Raw genomic sequence first — 15,140 nt, 5'->3', positions numbered from 1 at the left:
GCTAAACGAGGTGAAATATAAATATATGTGCTATAGGCACTTCGGAGGTCGCTACTGCTTGCGTTATCACGCGTCACACCATGAAAGAAGCAAAAAGAAAGATGGATGATCTATAAGCTGCGGCGGAGTAACGTGCTCGCGTCTGGCTCTTTACTGCAGTGGGAATCAATGCCTGGTGGCGGGGAATATCAGCGCTGCGAATCGAGTAGCGGGTTCCTCGCTGCCGCCGGTCAGCGTTCCTGTTAGCGCGTGTTTATTAAGCTGTGACGAGCGAATGCAGCCTTGCCCGCCCAGCTGGGCGTCAGCGGGACAAAGCAGAAAGCCGTCAAAGGCGGCTCGTGGTGATTTGGAGCAGCCGCGATAGCGCGAACATAATTGGAAGTGACGGAACAGGGCCCAGTATGGCACGGACAGTTCGAGAGATCAGTGGCGGCCAGCGCGCGAGGCGAGTTGCCTAATTACTCGGGACGGCGCGCTGGCACACTTGCTGTTTTTATCTCGCGCCCCCTACACTTGATCAACACGTTAGCCCGAAGGGTATTATGCTGTACGAGACGCATACAGCGCAGGTTGTTTCTTACATTAAGCTTCCGGCTCCTCTCGCTATCTTTCTTTCTTTCTATTCTTTGCAAGATTATCCTCCTCTTTCTCTTATTTTTCTTTCATTTATTCTTTCTCTTCTATTTTTTTTCTTCTTTTTTCGCTATCGCTATCTGCAGCACAGTCGGCCCCTGTAGAACAAGGAAGCAATGAATCGAACTTTGCGCTCGCTCAGAGAGCAAGTGCGAGATGAAAGGAGGAAGGAAAACACCTGTGCCTCGCGTTCGGGATTCCCATGCATAAACTTTAGACGCAGACCGAAAGCCAGATCGTACAGTGCAGAAACTGAAAGCAAGAAACGGCACTCGGGGATCCTCTGGAGGTTCGATGTATTTAGAGGAGAAGCCACAGCGTTATTCACGTTATATGTAACCACTTTCTCTCTCTCTCTCTCTCTCTCTCTCTCTCTCTCTATATATATATATATATATATATATATATATATATATATATATATATATATATATATATATATTTATTTATTTATTTATTCCTGGCCATGTCTTCAGGAAAACTATTTTTGTGGAAGGTGGCGAAACTGTTATGCCCTTACCCAACATCATGTTCGCAAAAAAGGGAATGCCAGTGGAACATGTGGGTGTGCTTCGCAAATTGCCATCCCATGGTAAAAATGGGTTGAAGCGCATTCGGCAGACATTGTCATATCCTTACTGGGAGCTTACCATTATCATTAAAAAGAAAGGTGTACAATCGACGCAAACGACTGGTGCAGAAACTTGGAGACTGACAATGAAGCTCGAAAACAAGTTAAGGACCGCGCAAAACACGATGGAACGAAGAATGTTAGGCGTAACGTTAAGGAGACAGGAAGAGAGCGGGGTGGATCAGAGAGCAAACAGGCATAGCGGATATCCTAATTGACATTACGAGAAGGAAATGAAGCTGGGCAGGTCATGTAATGCGTAGGTTAGATAAGCGGTGGTCCATTAGAGTTACAGAATGGGTGCCAGGAGATGGGAAGCGCAGTTGAGGACGGCAGAAGACTAGGCGGAGCGAGGAAATTAGGAAATTCGCAGGCGCTGGAATCGGTTGGCGTAGGACAGGGGTAATTGGAGATCGCAGTGAGAGTCCTTCGTCCTGCAGTGGAAATAAATGATGATGATGATGATGATGATGATGATGATGATGATGGTGGTGGTGGTGGTGGTGGTGGTGGTGGTGGTGGTGGTGGTGGTGGTGGTGGTGGTGGTGGTGGTGGTGGTGGTGGTGGTGGTGGTGGTGGTGGTGGTGGTAAAGTTACTAGCCCGTATTATAGAGATTGTCCCGCTGTCAAGAACAGACGTAGCGCGAAAGCTCCGTGCGCTTGCTCGCGAGCTTACGTTGTCCCACTGGAATTCGGCAGATGTTAAAAACCAGCGCCTTTGTTCCCTGGATTCTGACCTGAAGCTACACCTTCCACATGGCTTACCACGACGAAAGGTAACACTCATCGGTTGCATATGTGGCTTGGTGTAGCTTTTACCAATGTGTACTCTTACCTCATCGGAATGGCCACAAGTCCAGATTGTGAAGTTTGCGGGTGCAAAGAGACGACAGCGCACCATATTTGTGATTGTTGTCGTTTCGATGCACAAAGAAAAGTCCTCAGCACCACGCTCGACAGGTCTGACAACCGTCCCCTTACGGAAGGCCGAATTCTTGGACTCTGGTTCCAGCCGACGTCGGAACGAACTGCTTTAAAAGCGTTAGTGTGCTTTTTAAAGGAAACGGGATTCATTGAAAAACTATAGGATGTGCGAACTGATGCTTTCCTTTTTTTCTATTTTTTTTTTCTATTTAATCTTCTCTTGTTATCTTTTCTGCCCTTACCTCATGCCCCTGTGCAGAGTAGACAACCGGATACTTTATCTGGTTAACCTTCTCTGCCTTCCACTTCTTTTTTTTAATTCCTTCCTTCCTACAGAGATTGCCAGCTCAAATTACGTTGGGTGTTTACCTTGCGCCGTTGGTTTAAACGGGAGACTGCCTACAGAGACTACAGGTACGCCAGACGGCGGAAAAGGGCTCGTGTACACTCGTCGGCTTGTGTTTCCGGGAAGGGCTATAGCCAACGAAGGAGAAATAATCAAGTCAGTCAGTGACACGCAGCCGCTAAAATGAAAGGTGTAGGTCCTTTTGGCGCTGATGCGGGTAAGGTGATCGAACAAAGCAGCCCGTGGATTTGTCTCTCAGTGGCGTCGCTCTGTTGACCGTCGCGCTGTTCTCGTTGTTATTTCGAGACCCTCAGCACCCGGAGCGTCGGCCGTGAGTGAAAATGGGCGGCGGCGCGAGCAAGTGGCGCGCAGAGCCCCGCAAGCGTGGAACGGGCGAGGCCCTCTCGGCGGTGCGTTACGTGTGGCCCTGATCGACGCGCCTGTCTCGCTAATGTAATGTATTCTTCTCCAGCACGCCCCCTCCTCTCCGATACCCGCGGCCCCTGCGGGTAATGCTGCGCGATTCAGTGCGTCTTGTTGAGCCACATGTGTAGAAGACTCGGAGTGAACTTGCGCCCTTCGCGGCGGAGTGCGCGGCGTTGCCCCGGAGAAACGATACCATCAGCGGTCCAGTTTCGAGAGAAGCTGTTCTATTTTTTCGTGGCTATCTGGTACCGGTATCATATTCAAGCGCTCGCAAAAATAGCGCGTGCTCGCCGGCTCATAGCCGCGGCTTTTGTATGTTGTTGCCACTTTCCTAATGTTCGTCATGCATCAAGATGCGCAAGTGTAATGTGGCGCGCTGGTTGTCGTTTCGGCCTCTGCCGGTCACTTAATGCCCTGCCTGGGACACTCGCCGCGCTTGGTCTTTTATGTTTTGCGCGCTGTCTAGATTACAGTAAAACCCCTCAGTCCCGCGGTACTTCTGCAGGGATGAATGGGTTGTTCTGGCTTCCATATCAGGACCTAATCGCTGCGTCTGCAGTACATCAGAGTTGTTCAAGCACTCATTTGTTGACTTGATAAATAAATGGACAGATTAACAAACAATCAAACGACGTACGTGCATTGTTGTAGCCACCAGTAGTTGGTCGTGCCCTTGGGGTGTCGTACAGCGTTGCGCTCCCTATAAAAGCGTTGCTTCTCGGGCACACTGCCAATCCGTGTAGCCACCTTGCTTCTAGCGCACTCTCATTTTCTGCCCGCAACAAGATCTCTTCGCGCAATCTGGACTGCGAATGTGAATTCTCACCATGTGCGTGTATACGTACGTATACACGTCCACATTATTTCGACAGCCGTCGCACGTGTCCCGAGAAATACAAAACAGCCGAGTAAAAGGTTCACTATGCAATTGCGTTGCATTCAAGAGGGCATAAAACTACAGGCAAAAATAAGCACATCAGACGCATTAACGATATATAGACGCTTGGCGTCAATCAGGTCACGGGGCCGCACATTTGTATAGCGGCGAAGCGTGGTCGCTAATGAGTCCGCTTTTTTTCGAAATATTAAGCGGCTTCCAAGAGCGTTTGGTGGCCAGAAAGGAAAAAAAAAGGGGGGGGGGGGGGGGGGAGGGGCAATTACGTGGGATTGCCAAGATAGTGAAGTGCCATCTTCTTCATTGGCGACTTTCATTACCGACCTTCGAGGAGCAAAAGACGGGAGTGAAGAGACCATTCGCGTTTTCCGTGCAATCCTTGCTTAATTTTACCCGGTTGCTCCGCGATCGTTAATGGCTCTTCTCGGATCCAATTACAACAAGCTTTATATCTTCCTGTATCGGCCTGTGATAGTCCACTTCCCTCTTCCTGACGCTGTGAGTCTCGACGGCGTCTCCTCCTCGCAATCAACGACGGCAATATCGCTGTGATGTCTCTGTGCTGCATTATATGCAATTGCCGTTGGCAGTAACCCCTCAGTCATGTACGACCTGGGAGATCTGGTTTATTCTTCAATGATATCAAGGTCACGAGTAAAGACAAACCTTTTTGCGAACATGATTCTCGTACGTAAACATGTGCGGTGAACATTCCGATTCACCGTTACTCGATTTTTTTTTTATTCATCGATTCATCGCTATTCCGTTATGCTCAGAATCTGCAGATCTCTTCTGAAGAAACTTTGAGCTTCTACATATAAAACAAAATAAAGAACGACAAAGGGAGATTGTTAGCGGGAGAATTCAGCTGCTGAAAACGTATTTTCGGTATAGTCTGCTGTGGAGAGATTTGTCACATTTAATCAATAAAGAAGACGAAGAAATGCTTGAAGATTATCAAAAATGGTCGAGCAAGAGATGTCATCAGGCTTGAGCCAATGCTTCGACGAGGGAATTCCTCTTGTCGAAACATTGGTTCCAGTCTGATGCCATCTCTTGTTCGACTACTTTTGATCACTTGTCAATTTAGTTTTCCCTTTTTCCGACAACAACGCTTTGAAATGCCTTGACCCTGCACGCAGGTATGACGGCCACAGAGTCATACACCTCGTGTTGATGACGCTGCCTATGCTTTTACAAGAGTGCGTGCTCTCTGACACGAGTTTATTCGCACTTACTACAACAGGCGGACTTCCGTAATCTGGTTAACCTCCCTTCCTTTCGTTTTCTTTCTTTCTCCCGCCCGTTCTTGATACTGATGTGTTACAGTGTCTGATTTGTGTTTACGCTTGTACTAACCAGAAAGCCATCCGAACCAGTTCAATTGCGTGCAGTCGCTAGGCGAGTGACTGCATGTGCGACAGGGGTTTGAAACTCCAAAGTAATCTATATACGTACACTCGTATGCACTCTCTTCAGCGTTTATGCTTTACCTTGAATGGCGGGCTGTCTTGGTGGGGCTAAATATGCGGCGGCGCGCTCTTTTCATTTTCCATACAGTTAATTTACGACTCTATCTAACCGGGTTTGCAACTGCTGTCGAAATTTTGCAAGAGATTCAGCATGTTACAGCACAAAGTGAGAAGGAAGGAACGGCCAAAACGTAATAGGCATTGCTTTTATCTTCTACAATATTAACAGCCTTTCGCTCAGTGGTTCCGCGAGTTGCGTGGGGAAAACTTCACTAGCTCGGCATCTTGTCATTGAGCACCTTTTGCCACCATTAACAGCTGCTTGTGTCATTGGCACCGTCTAAATCATAGCTTCCATTTATACGACGCCTCGTAGCACCTTCTTCCCGGTGCTATGATTACTTTTCCGAGCAACCCAACATCGCTACCGAGAAATGGCCAGTACCACGAACAGAGCTGTGCTCTCAACCCGGCTTAGCCCTGCGTTCGAGCGCGGCAGTGAGAGCGACAACGTGCGGTGGGTGCAGCTGCGGCCGCGTGTCGCAATGCCGAGCTCAGGCGAAGCGATTGCCGAGAAAACCGAAGAGTAAAAGCATCTCGATGCGCCTCCTGGATGCTTGCGATGAGTGGCGAATACCATACATCAACGGAATCGTGCTCATCGGCGCACGTTCGCAAATTACCAGTTTGGGGCTTCGTGTAATATTTGTGACCGGTTGTACCGACTGTGGGCCGCAGTGTGGATCGCGTTTCCGGATGCTCGTAGGATGATGCCCAGACTAAGACCTAATCATATTCGCTATATGCGCCGCATACGGAAGGCATTGCTAGCGACAGGCCGATAGCCCGCGATAGCTCCAGTGGGCAACAGCCAATAAGTTGCTTGCTTGCTTGCTTGCTTGCTTGCTTGCTTGCTTGCTTGCTTGCTTGCTTGCTTGCTTGTTTTATCTACGCGTCGAGGTAAGCGCTGCCGTTTGCGGAGAATGCATGGGCCAGCTTGCGCGAAGCTTCTTCCCACCATGCCGTGACGTCTGCTTCTGAACAGACGTCATGGCCATACAATGATGTTGCAGCCGATTGGATTGCATGGATGGATATATTTTATTAGCACTTTCTTTGAAACGAGGAGCTGGCTGGTGCAACCAAGCTCGTTATTTTCACGTTTCTTCTGCGTTTATTCGCGACTGTTAAGATCTGTGATTCGTGTTTAAAAACAAAATTGAGCATTAAAGAAATTTACTGCTCTAAAAAGTGTTGTCTATTCATTCGATGTGTTCCCTACGTTTACGCCATCAGTACTCCATCCTTCTTTTGCTGTTCTTCACCGCCCAGGTTCATTCACCTTTCCTCTCATATATGTATATCTAAAGCCCAATGCCTCAGGAGCGGTGGCCACCTCCTGATTTATGTCAAAATGGATACTGCCCCATGCTTTCAAAACATTCTGAATGGTTTTTGCGATATTTCCACACGCTACGCATGAATCGTGTCTTCGACAAATTTTCTTCTATAACACCGCGCCTTCAAATATTCTCATCTTGTTTCGAAGAGCAGCACACTGCCCTTTGGAAATGTCATGAAACTTTACTGTTTTCATTTCATTGTTTGCTGCGTGATAAACTCGTAGTTCTATAGCTGGCTTCTTTTCCACCGCTCCTATCCAGTCTGCTGCTTCTGCATCTCTAACTTTAAGTTTAGCACCGTTTTCTCTGTCGTTGCCGCTACCGGGAACGTAATATTTGCTGATTAGTTTCCTGGTCCTGTTCTCTACATTTTTTTGTGAACCAAATTGTTTCCTATGTAGGCACCTAAGTACCCTGTAGCTGCCCATCTATTTTCCTTTTTATTCGCGAGTCTTTTTCTGGAGCAGATTTCGCACGGAACCTCCCATAACTTTGAAAGGCACCCGAGCCCATATCTCTCAGTACTGCTTCGTTTTTAAGTTTTCATTGTGCATCTACAGCTAGTTTTCCAGCGGCCCTTTGATTAACCACCATCCCAGAATGCGCTTTCGATTTGAAACAACACCAAGGTTTGACGCCACTCGCGGAATAGAAAGAGTGCAAGGTAAATGTCAAACTATCCAAGCATGCATCTGACGCCTTTAGTGATTCTCGTGGTGCGAAGACATAACAAGTAGTCAGTGTCACTTGACAGTGCCAGAGTCTGTTTTTCTTAACAGCCATCTGCAGGTAATTCATCGACACTTTATTACGTAGCTCTATATATATTATCTTTATTGGAGTGTAGAGAGAAATAACTAAAGAGCAGCGACCTAACCGGCTAAGGAGACGAGAGTTTGTGCTCAGGCCAATTTATTCGTATACGGTAGAAGTTCATCTGCGTAGAAGAAACCTCCGTGTCCATTCACAAGTGAAAAAGGAGCAGCTCCCAGCGGGTGCTTCCAGCTTGTTCACCCAACCTCTCATTTAACTTTTTTATACATATCTGTATCGGCCTTTTGCACTCATGCATCATTACTTCTGGCTGAGAACGTTAATCAGTTAAAGGAACAAATTAGGGCATATTTAGTCAATCTTGAAGCATTCAGGCGACAGCCGTCATTTCACGAGCCGAGCGGGGCCAAGACAATGCATTTACTAGAGCAATGAAAGACTTACCTTTACAAACGTTAAGATGCGCGTGCTACATTAGGTGAGCTTCCAGGGCGAGCAGCAAACTGCAAGATGTGCCAAAACGAAAGATTAAAATCTAGCAGCGATCCTCAGTGTGCGCGTCTGCACTGTTTTCGAGGCGTGTTTAAAAGCTGCTGTACTTTGCTTGCTGCAGATAATAAATGGCGCGTCAGCGGAAGAAGCATTTTTCTTCGGTTATCAAACTCTGCAGATACACGGTCGCTGCGTCAGCCTCCCGCACCGCGGATTGATTTCTTTTTCTCGCTACTTCCGAACACACGCTTGCAGCGCGCGTCGCGGCCTGTCGTCGTCGCGCTGGTGTTTTCGTAACCTGGAAGCCGCGCCGTCTGGCTGCGCTACTGCAATCTTGACAGAAGACAAGGGGCTCCTTGTGGCCACACTTTTAATTCCTCGGCCCCGCGTCTCCGCGTTGGCTGACAGCCAGTTTGTGGTGCGTGCGTTCGCGCGCCTACGGCCAGCGCCGCCTCCTCCTCCACCACCACAACCGCTGCCGCTTCGACATGGTTGAGTCGCTTTCTGGTCTCGTTCTCAATTCTCTTGCAAATGTTTCTCACCAAAGCGTCTCCGTTTCCCAGGTCATCGTCCGGCAACCTTGTTGGCGGAAGGCATCGCTCCAAAAGAATGCAGCCTGTGGGAAAGGGGACCCGAAGGAGGTTGCCGCCACTGCCTCCGCAGTGCTCGGGCTCCACCACGGCGCAATCCGGAGTCGCATGCGTGCACTTATGCTCTCCTTAGTCCCTACACCAAGATGGCTGACGGCGATAAGGATTGCTCACTCCGTGCGACTAGACCGCACCCCCTCCCCTCCCTCGCGCGCCGCGCGAATTGTTTCCTTCTGGATCTCGATTCGGACAATGCTACGCGCGTGTAATTTATCCTGCATGCGGAGAGTGATTACTCGGCCGCATCGTCCCTCCTCAGCCGCAGCCGGCTTGCTTCAATCAGTCATTTCATCGGCCCGATAGAATCGCCGCTCTGGCGTCTAATTGGCCAACAGGGGGCAGTTCCACTCGGAACGTGCACATGATGGCGCTATTAATCGCTTGGGACGACTCGCTTGAAATTAATTGCGACTAACAGCTGACCACTATCGTCTCTTGCTTCTGCGATGGCAAGCCACGTAAAGAGGGAAAAAGAAACCGAGCGCGAGAGAAATAAAAAGCAAGCGCTCAACGATCTTATGATTTGTGTGCCCTATGGGTTCCTTTCAAGATTGTCTTGATGTCTTGATGCCTGGGGTGGAGCAGGGAAAAAAAATAATTTGCGCCATTGCTTATGGTAAGACCTTCTGAATGGTCCCGGAGGTTCCATCCCTTTCCTGTGCACACGCTGCAGCGAGCTGGGATGCCGCGGACGCCCAAGTGTTTTCCTTTTCCGCTCTCTACGCTGGCCCTGGCACTTGGGTTCCGGAAAATGCCCAGAGATGCCTTAGGAAGCGGAGAAAGAAAAATGATGCGGCTTGAACGTTCACTACCAGCTGCCAATTGATTCTGCTCGCTTTGCAACTGTAGCTCCCGCAAGTATGGGTCTTCACTGAGTTTTAAGCGTCTGCTGCAATTCTGGAGCTCTACTCCTTGAAGCAAATGTAAACGCTAAAGAAGGAGTGCTTAGTATTTTTGGTCTTAGTCGCACGTGTGAAGTTTTGATCCGCACAAGAAGGGGGGGGGGGGAAGGAAGGATTGGGAGATGCGATAGCAAGGGCTTTGCACACTCTTTTCTGGTCTGAGCTAGTGTTTCCATCACTAATTATATTTGTGTGTTGGTTTTACTGAGAAGCTGACGCAATATACCAGCGCCTACCAGGATTGATTCCTTTAGTGCGTTGTGGACACATTACCCCATTGACCTTTATACCAGATTCTTCTCACTTGCCCCTGGAGTGACATAAGCAGCCAAGTCATTGAGGCGTGCTGCTACCACAAATGCTAACAAGTCTTGCTGCTACCACAATGGGTCAACTGGCAGTTGTTTCTTTTTATTTTTCTCCTTTCCTTCGTTTTTTTTCTTTTTTCGTTTTTGATGCCGTGCACAGCCACTTACAGTGAAGCTGTGAAAATTAGAAATAATACCCGCGCGTAAATCAGCCAGTTGAGATGAGCCTGCGTAGCAACTCTCTAACGTCAACTGTCTCTCTCTCCTGCGTATAATCACGTGACGCGTAATTGAATGTTGATATGCTAACAGCGAATTCACATTTTCTTTGCAGGTGCAACAGATGAAGGAAAAGACAATGTGCTCTCCTAGCCCGGATATATTTGTAAGTACTTTGCTGCTCCATAAGCGTGTTTTTAGCTCTTTCAGGCTTTTGAGAAAGATGGGAAGCCGATGCAAGCAGTCGCGGTGTTTGAAGAGCGAGCGTCCCTGTCATTCTTCAGTCGGTTACGTTTGGGTGGGGGGGAATGAACAGCGTCAGGTGGCATTTCCCAATTGCAATCCGTCTGCAGTGTGCGTACTGGCTTTTCTGCATGCGCGAGGGCGCAGAGCGCACTTGCGTTTGGCCCCGCTTCTTTCGTGCAGTTATCGGGGTCGCGAACGAGGACCTCCGGAGCACTGGATCGAAAGGACGAACATTCATCTTCCACAGGAAAGCTAGCGGGGAAAGCCAGAAGAAACAAAAGTAGAAGAGGAAATAATGGTCCGTATCTCACAAAGGGGCGGAACAACGAAGGAAGGCCAAAAAAAAGGGGCGATGAGGAGAGAAGTGTCTGCTAAGGAGAGAGGCTGGAAGGGGGGCGCCGGCGGCTGGAAACAAGAAATGTGGGAGGAGACGCGCAAGATAGCTGTCCTCACTCGCGCGCTGTGTTTTGGTGGACATGATGGCAGGGTCATCCGCGGTCGGAACGTCCCCGTTTTCCCGGGGGCCGTGTTTCAATCAAAGTCTCCCCGGCGACGACATTGAACCTCGTGCTGGTGTGTTGATGGCTGAGTGGCTGCGAGCTCTCGCCGAATGGGCTGCGATGCGTGCCATGGCAAGTTGGGAGGGGGGAGGGGGAAGGCTGAAGGGACACATTGCAGGACCTCTGTTCGCGCCTACGCCCAGCCGCCGTCAACAGTGCCGGCTCCTAGCACAGTGGGAGCTGTGAATAGAACCTACTGGCGTACGTGTCGTCACATGAATACTCCCTACGTACGTAGTGAGCGTACACTGAGAATCTGTTGGCGCATGCGCGGCCAACAGCAGCAGTGCGGCATAGAAAGAGTTTAGACAACGGCTTGTCTTATCGCAGGTTAGATGTCGTCAATACAGCAGCGATTGGCGATGGGCTGCAAAATGGTTAGCCCGCACGCACCGCACACTTGCCTTCAGCCTGCGTTCCAGTAGCGTGGCCAGTAGCGTGGCCGAGCCCAGGGGCCGTAACTTGTTAGTATTATTCAAGACAATGGGCGCTATAACGTAAAACTATTCCAAACTTTTCTCTTCCAATTCTGCATACAGTCCTATGCGATTGGTTAAAAACTTTTTTGGACCACCCCACTTCGCCTGGCTGTCACGGGGCGTCACGAAAATCGCGATAGCTCCCCATCTGATATGACGTGTGCCCACTGACTATGCATGATTTGACCGAACAAAAGCAAAATAGTTATTTCTGATTCGACGCCTTTTCACCAGTAGCCCTCGGCTATTGGTCAAAAGCTTTCGGGCTGCACCCACTTCAACTGCCTGTCACGCGACGTCACAGAACCACAAAAACTCACCGCGTCAAAGTGACGTGTACGCGTTAAAGATGCGTTAATATGCCGAACAAAACTGAGTTTTCCTCTGAATAGCCGCAGGCTTCCCCGTTCCGAAAGGAATAAAAAATGGCTGCCGCCGATCGCCCACGCACCGGCTACTCGCACCTACCGGAAAGCATGGGTTTATTTGCGTATAATAAAACCTTTTGCGTGGCCGCGTAATGTTTTCGAGCACTTTCGGCACGTTTACGACCTCGTTCTGCGAACTCTTCTTTGCTGAGGATCGATTTTAGTGGCATTCTTAGCCTTCCGTTGCATGCCGCCGCGATTTTCGACCAGCGACCGCGAGTTAAATAAGGAAAAGCGGACCAATCGCAAACGCCGGCACCACCCTCTTCGGCTGGTTATCGATTTTCTGTGCAGTGGCTCGGCCCCATCAAATCCCTCTCCACTTGAGTGTGCTCCTCGCCTCTTGTCAGCCAATCAGATAAGACAAGCCGCTCAGCGTAGGCAATGTTATTCGTTTTTGAAGCAAAGAAAAGTGACCTCCTATGAACGAGGAGAGCGTTTGATTGTCTGTTCATACAACCCTGCGGGTGACCGCCCGACGATTGCGTCGGCAGTTACGCAAATTTGACGTCAGGAGATTAGAATAAAAACATTTTGGTATAGTTTTACGTTATAGGGCCCAAGGTCTCCTTTGGAGACTTCAGATCGATTTGGGTTCCGTCGAATCTGGGTATCTGGCTGCCTTATTCTGATCACTTCGGTAAAAGTAAGGCGATTTGAGGCCTTCTAGTGTACGTGAGACAACGAAAAAGGCGTCAAAATGAAGCCTGGCACGAAAACGATGCGCCAAGTCAGGATAGAGCTACGTACCGAGTAGTAATAATACATAGCGGGAAAAAGGCAGAAATTAAACCCAGGATGCTCGTTAGCAGTGCGTGCCTGAAACCGGGACCGGAAGTGTGGCTTTGCTCAATGAAAAATATGTGCCGTGATGCCGGAGATAGTGCAGTCTATAAATGTGGGCCGATCCCGAAAGTAGTGCAGTCCAAACAACAAACCACATGGCATACACTGATGCGCCTAAGTATACCTTGTCTTTCTTCCACGTTCAACGCTGTTGACTCGCCTTTCTTATATGTATATACGACACATTAGAGATCTTTTTATCTTCTTCCGTTTCTATTCGTTTTCCATCGTCCGTCCCGATGAATAGCCCACCTGGCGATAGCGGATACGTGGATCCGGGCAAGCCCCAGCGACGAAGGGTACAAAAATAAATAAGATAAATAGGCGAAAAAAAAAAGACAGGAATTCTTTCGAGGTATGCGGCCCCGAACGCATAATATGGCTGCGAGTACTGCTCTTATGCAACACTTTGTGCAATGTTAACCGGCGACAGTCGTTTCGCTTCGACATGTATGATAATAAAGACTGTTGAAGTCTCAATATATTTTGCTGCGCAATGTACCAAAACTGTAAAACCGAGTTTGTGCGTCAGTGACGTCACGCTGTAGCGCCTCTGACTACGCACTCCGAATCTCTGTCATGAGTAGGATAAAAGAGAGACGGTGACAAGAATTGGCGTACAGAGAGAGAGAGAGTCCAAAGATAGATGATAAAATTTGCTATATGTCATGGGCGTGACTAGTATAGTAATAACGTGTTAATAAAATCAGTTAATTCAAAGCCAAGTGAAAGGCGGTTGTTCGCAGCGCAAATTTCGCGCAAGCCTACGGCTCGCATCTACCTAGATGAAGCAGAATTTTTTAAGCAGGCTTTAAAGGATGCTGCCAGCGAGACCCTATACTGAGGGCTCTCAACATATAGCAACAAGAAAATTTCTACTTCCTCTTCTTCTTCTTCTTAAGAGAGTTTTAGGCAGATGCCGGTCAACAAAGTGTCGTCGTTCATCGTCGCTGACGTCGTTTCCCCGCCGCCTCCATCGTCGTCGCGTGGTATGTTAACGTTGTCGCGTCGTCACGCCACTACCGTCTTTGTTGTCACGAAGCTGACGTCAGTATCGTGTTATCGTAAATTATATCTTTTTTTATTCAAGATTAGGTACATTGCGCTCGTGTACTGTGGACGTCTTTACCTTTAGTTTGAACTGAACGAGTCAGAACAATTATGCCGTTGTTTTTTTTTTTTTTTTTAGGAAGCAAAAACAGTTTATTTCTTTATCATTTGATCGAGTGCAAGGTTAAGACAGCAGGCGCGAAGCCTGACAGAGGTGAGGCTCTAACTGATTCTCGTAGTAAATAACCTCAGGATGCCACACGTCTCTATCTCTCTCGTAATCAGAACCAGACATAAATTACGCGCGTCTTCCGAAGACCGCGATTCCCACGTTCCCGTTTCCTAAAACGACCTCACTCGCTTGTTTTTTACATATCGAGCAGCTTCAGCCTTTCGTAGAACGGTCACCTTTACAAAGGCCTCAGTGTTGCAACAACGAACTATTCTTGCGGAGGGCGTCATTGTGTGTACGTTCGGGTGTGTCTGGGCCAGGCACAAAGGAAGCCACGGCGAACTCGGGCGCTCTTCCTTGTTCTAGTCCGTTACTGATGTCCATTTGAAAGATCGTTATGCGCTTATGCTGTAACCGAGTACAACGACGTCCACTTCATCTACGCGGCAATGGTCTCGAATGAGCGCTACAGTTTACCTCCAGTGCTTGCTTAGTTCGTGCTCACAATACACTTTCGTGTTCGCTCACACTCTACGTTGGGCGTATTTCCGGGTGTGCACTCCGCCAGCGTCACGGCTGCTAAAAGTGAGATAGTATGTGCGCGTGCGCGCGCATTTTGTGTGTGTGTGTGTGTGTGTGTGTGTGTGCGTGTGTGTGTGTGTGTGTGTGTGTGTGCGTGTGTGTGTGTGTGTGCGCGTGTGTGTGCGTGTGTGTGTGCGTGTGTGTGTGTCATTTCTTTATTATTTGATTGAGGGTGAAGTCAAGATTCCAGACGCAAAGCGGGGTACGTGGACGGTTCTTGCAAATGGTGCACTGTGACCGCTTGCGGTTCGATAATTAATTGCCTGCATCGAACGACCTTAACGCGATCGCGTTATTAAATTTGGTATATATTTGTTTCGTTCTTGATTTGCGACGCACTGCTACGGAATTACGCAACTACATGGGGCAAATATTGAATGCACTCCACGTGACGTTGCGAATAGTTGCGAGTCGTTTTCAGTGCATCATTTGTGGGGAAAGAATGAAGTATCAAGAGGTATACATGCAGCACACTTAACGCGGATGATGAGACAAAGGAGACACAGCAAGTCGCTAAGCTTCAACTATGAGGGTCCAAGTTAAGCGCTCTATCACTTCGACTAGCTCATCAGGGCCCGTATTTACAAATAGCTATTACGCTAGAACTGTTCGTAAAAGTGAATTACAGCCATTCTTGATTCTGGAAATGTTATTAGGGAAGGCGACCAGACTATGGCAAAGATCACTGACGATCACGAAAAC

At 48.6% G+C, this 15,140-nt stretch overlaps 1 protein-coding gene across 4 annotated transcripts in view; it reads left to right on the top strand.

The window, feature by feature from the left end:
• The window catches only part of LOC126543158 (puratrophin-1-like), a 379,196-nt gene that overhangs the window by 84,904 nt on the left and 279,152 nt on the right, over positions 1 to 15,140 (top strand). For all 4 annotated transcript variants that reach the window (XM_072286218.1, XM_072286216.1, XM_072286212.1 and 1 more), the window contains exon 2: positions 10,191 to 10,241. In XM_072286218.1, coding sequence (XP_072142319.1) covers positions 10,200 to 10,241 — 42 coding nt within the window. In that variant the 5' untranslated portion in view covers positions 10,191 to 10,199. The remainder of the gene's footprint in view (positions 1 to 10,190; positions 10,242 to 15,140) is intronic.

Source organism: Dermacentor andersoni, chromosome 1, assembly GCF_023375885.2.
Source record: "Dermacentor andersoni chromosome 1, qqDerAnde1_hic_scaffold, whole genome shotgun sequence".
Lineage (NCBI taxonomy): Eukaryota > Metazoa > Arthropoda > Arachnida > Ixodida > Ixodidae > Dermacentor > Dermacentor andersoni.
This window is presented reverse-complemented; position numbering and strand designations above follow the sequence as displayed.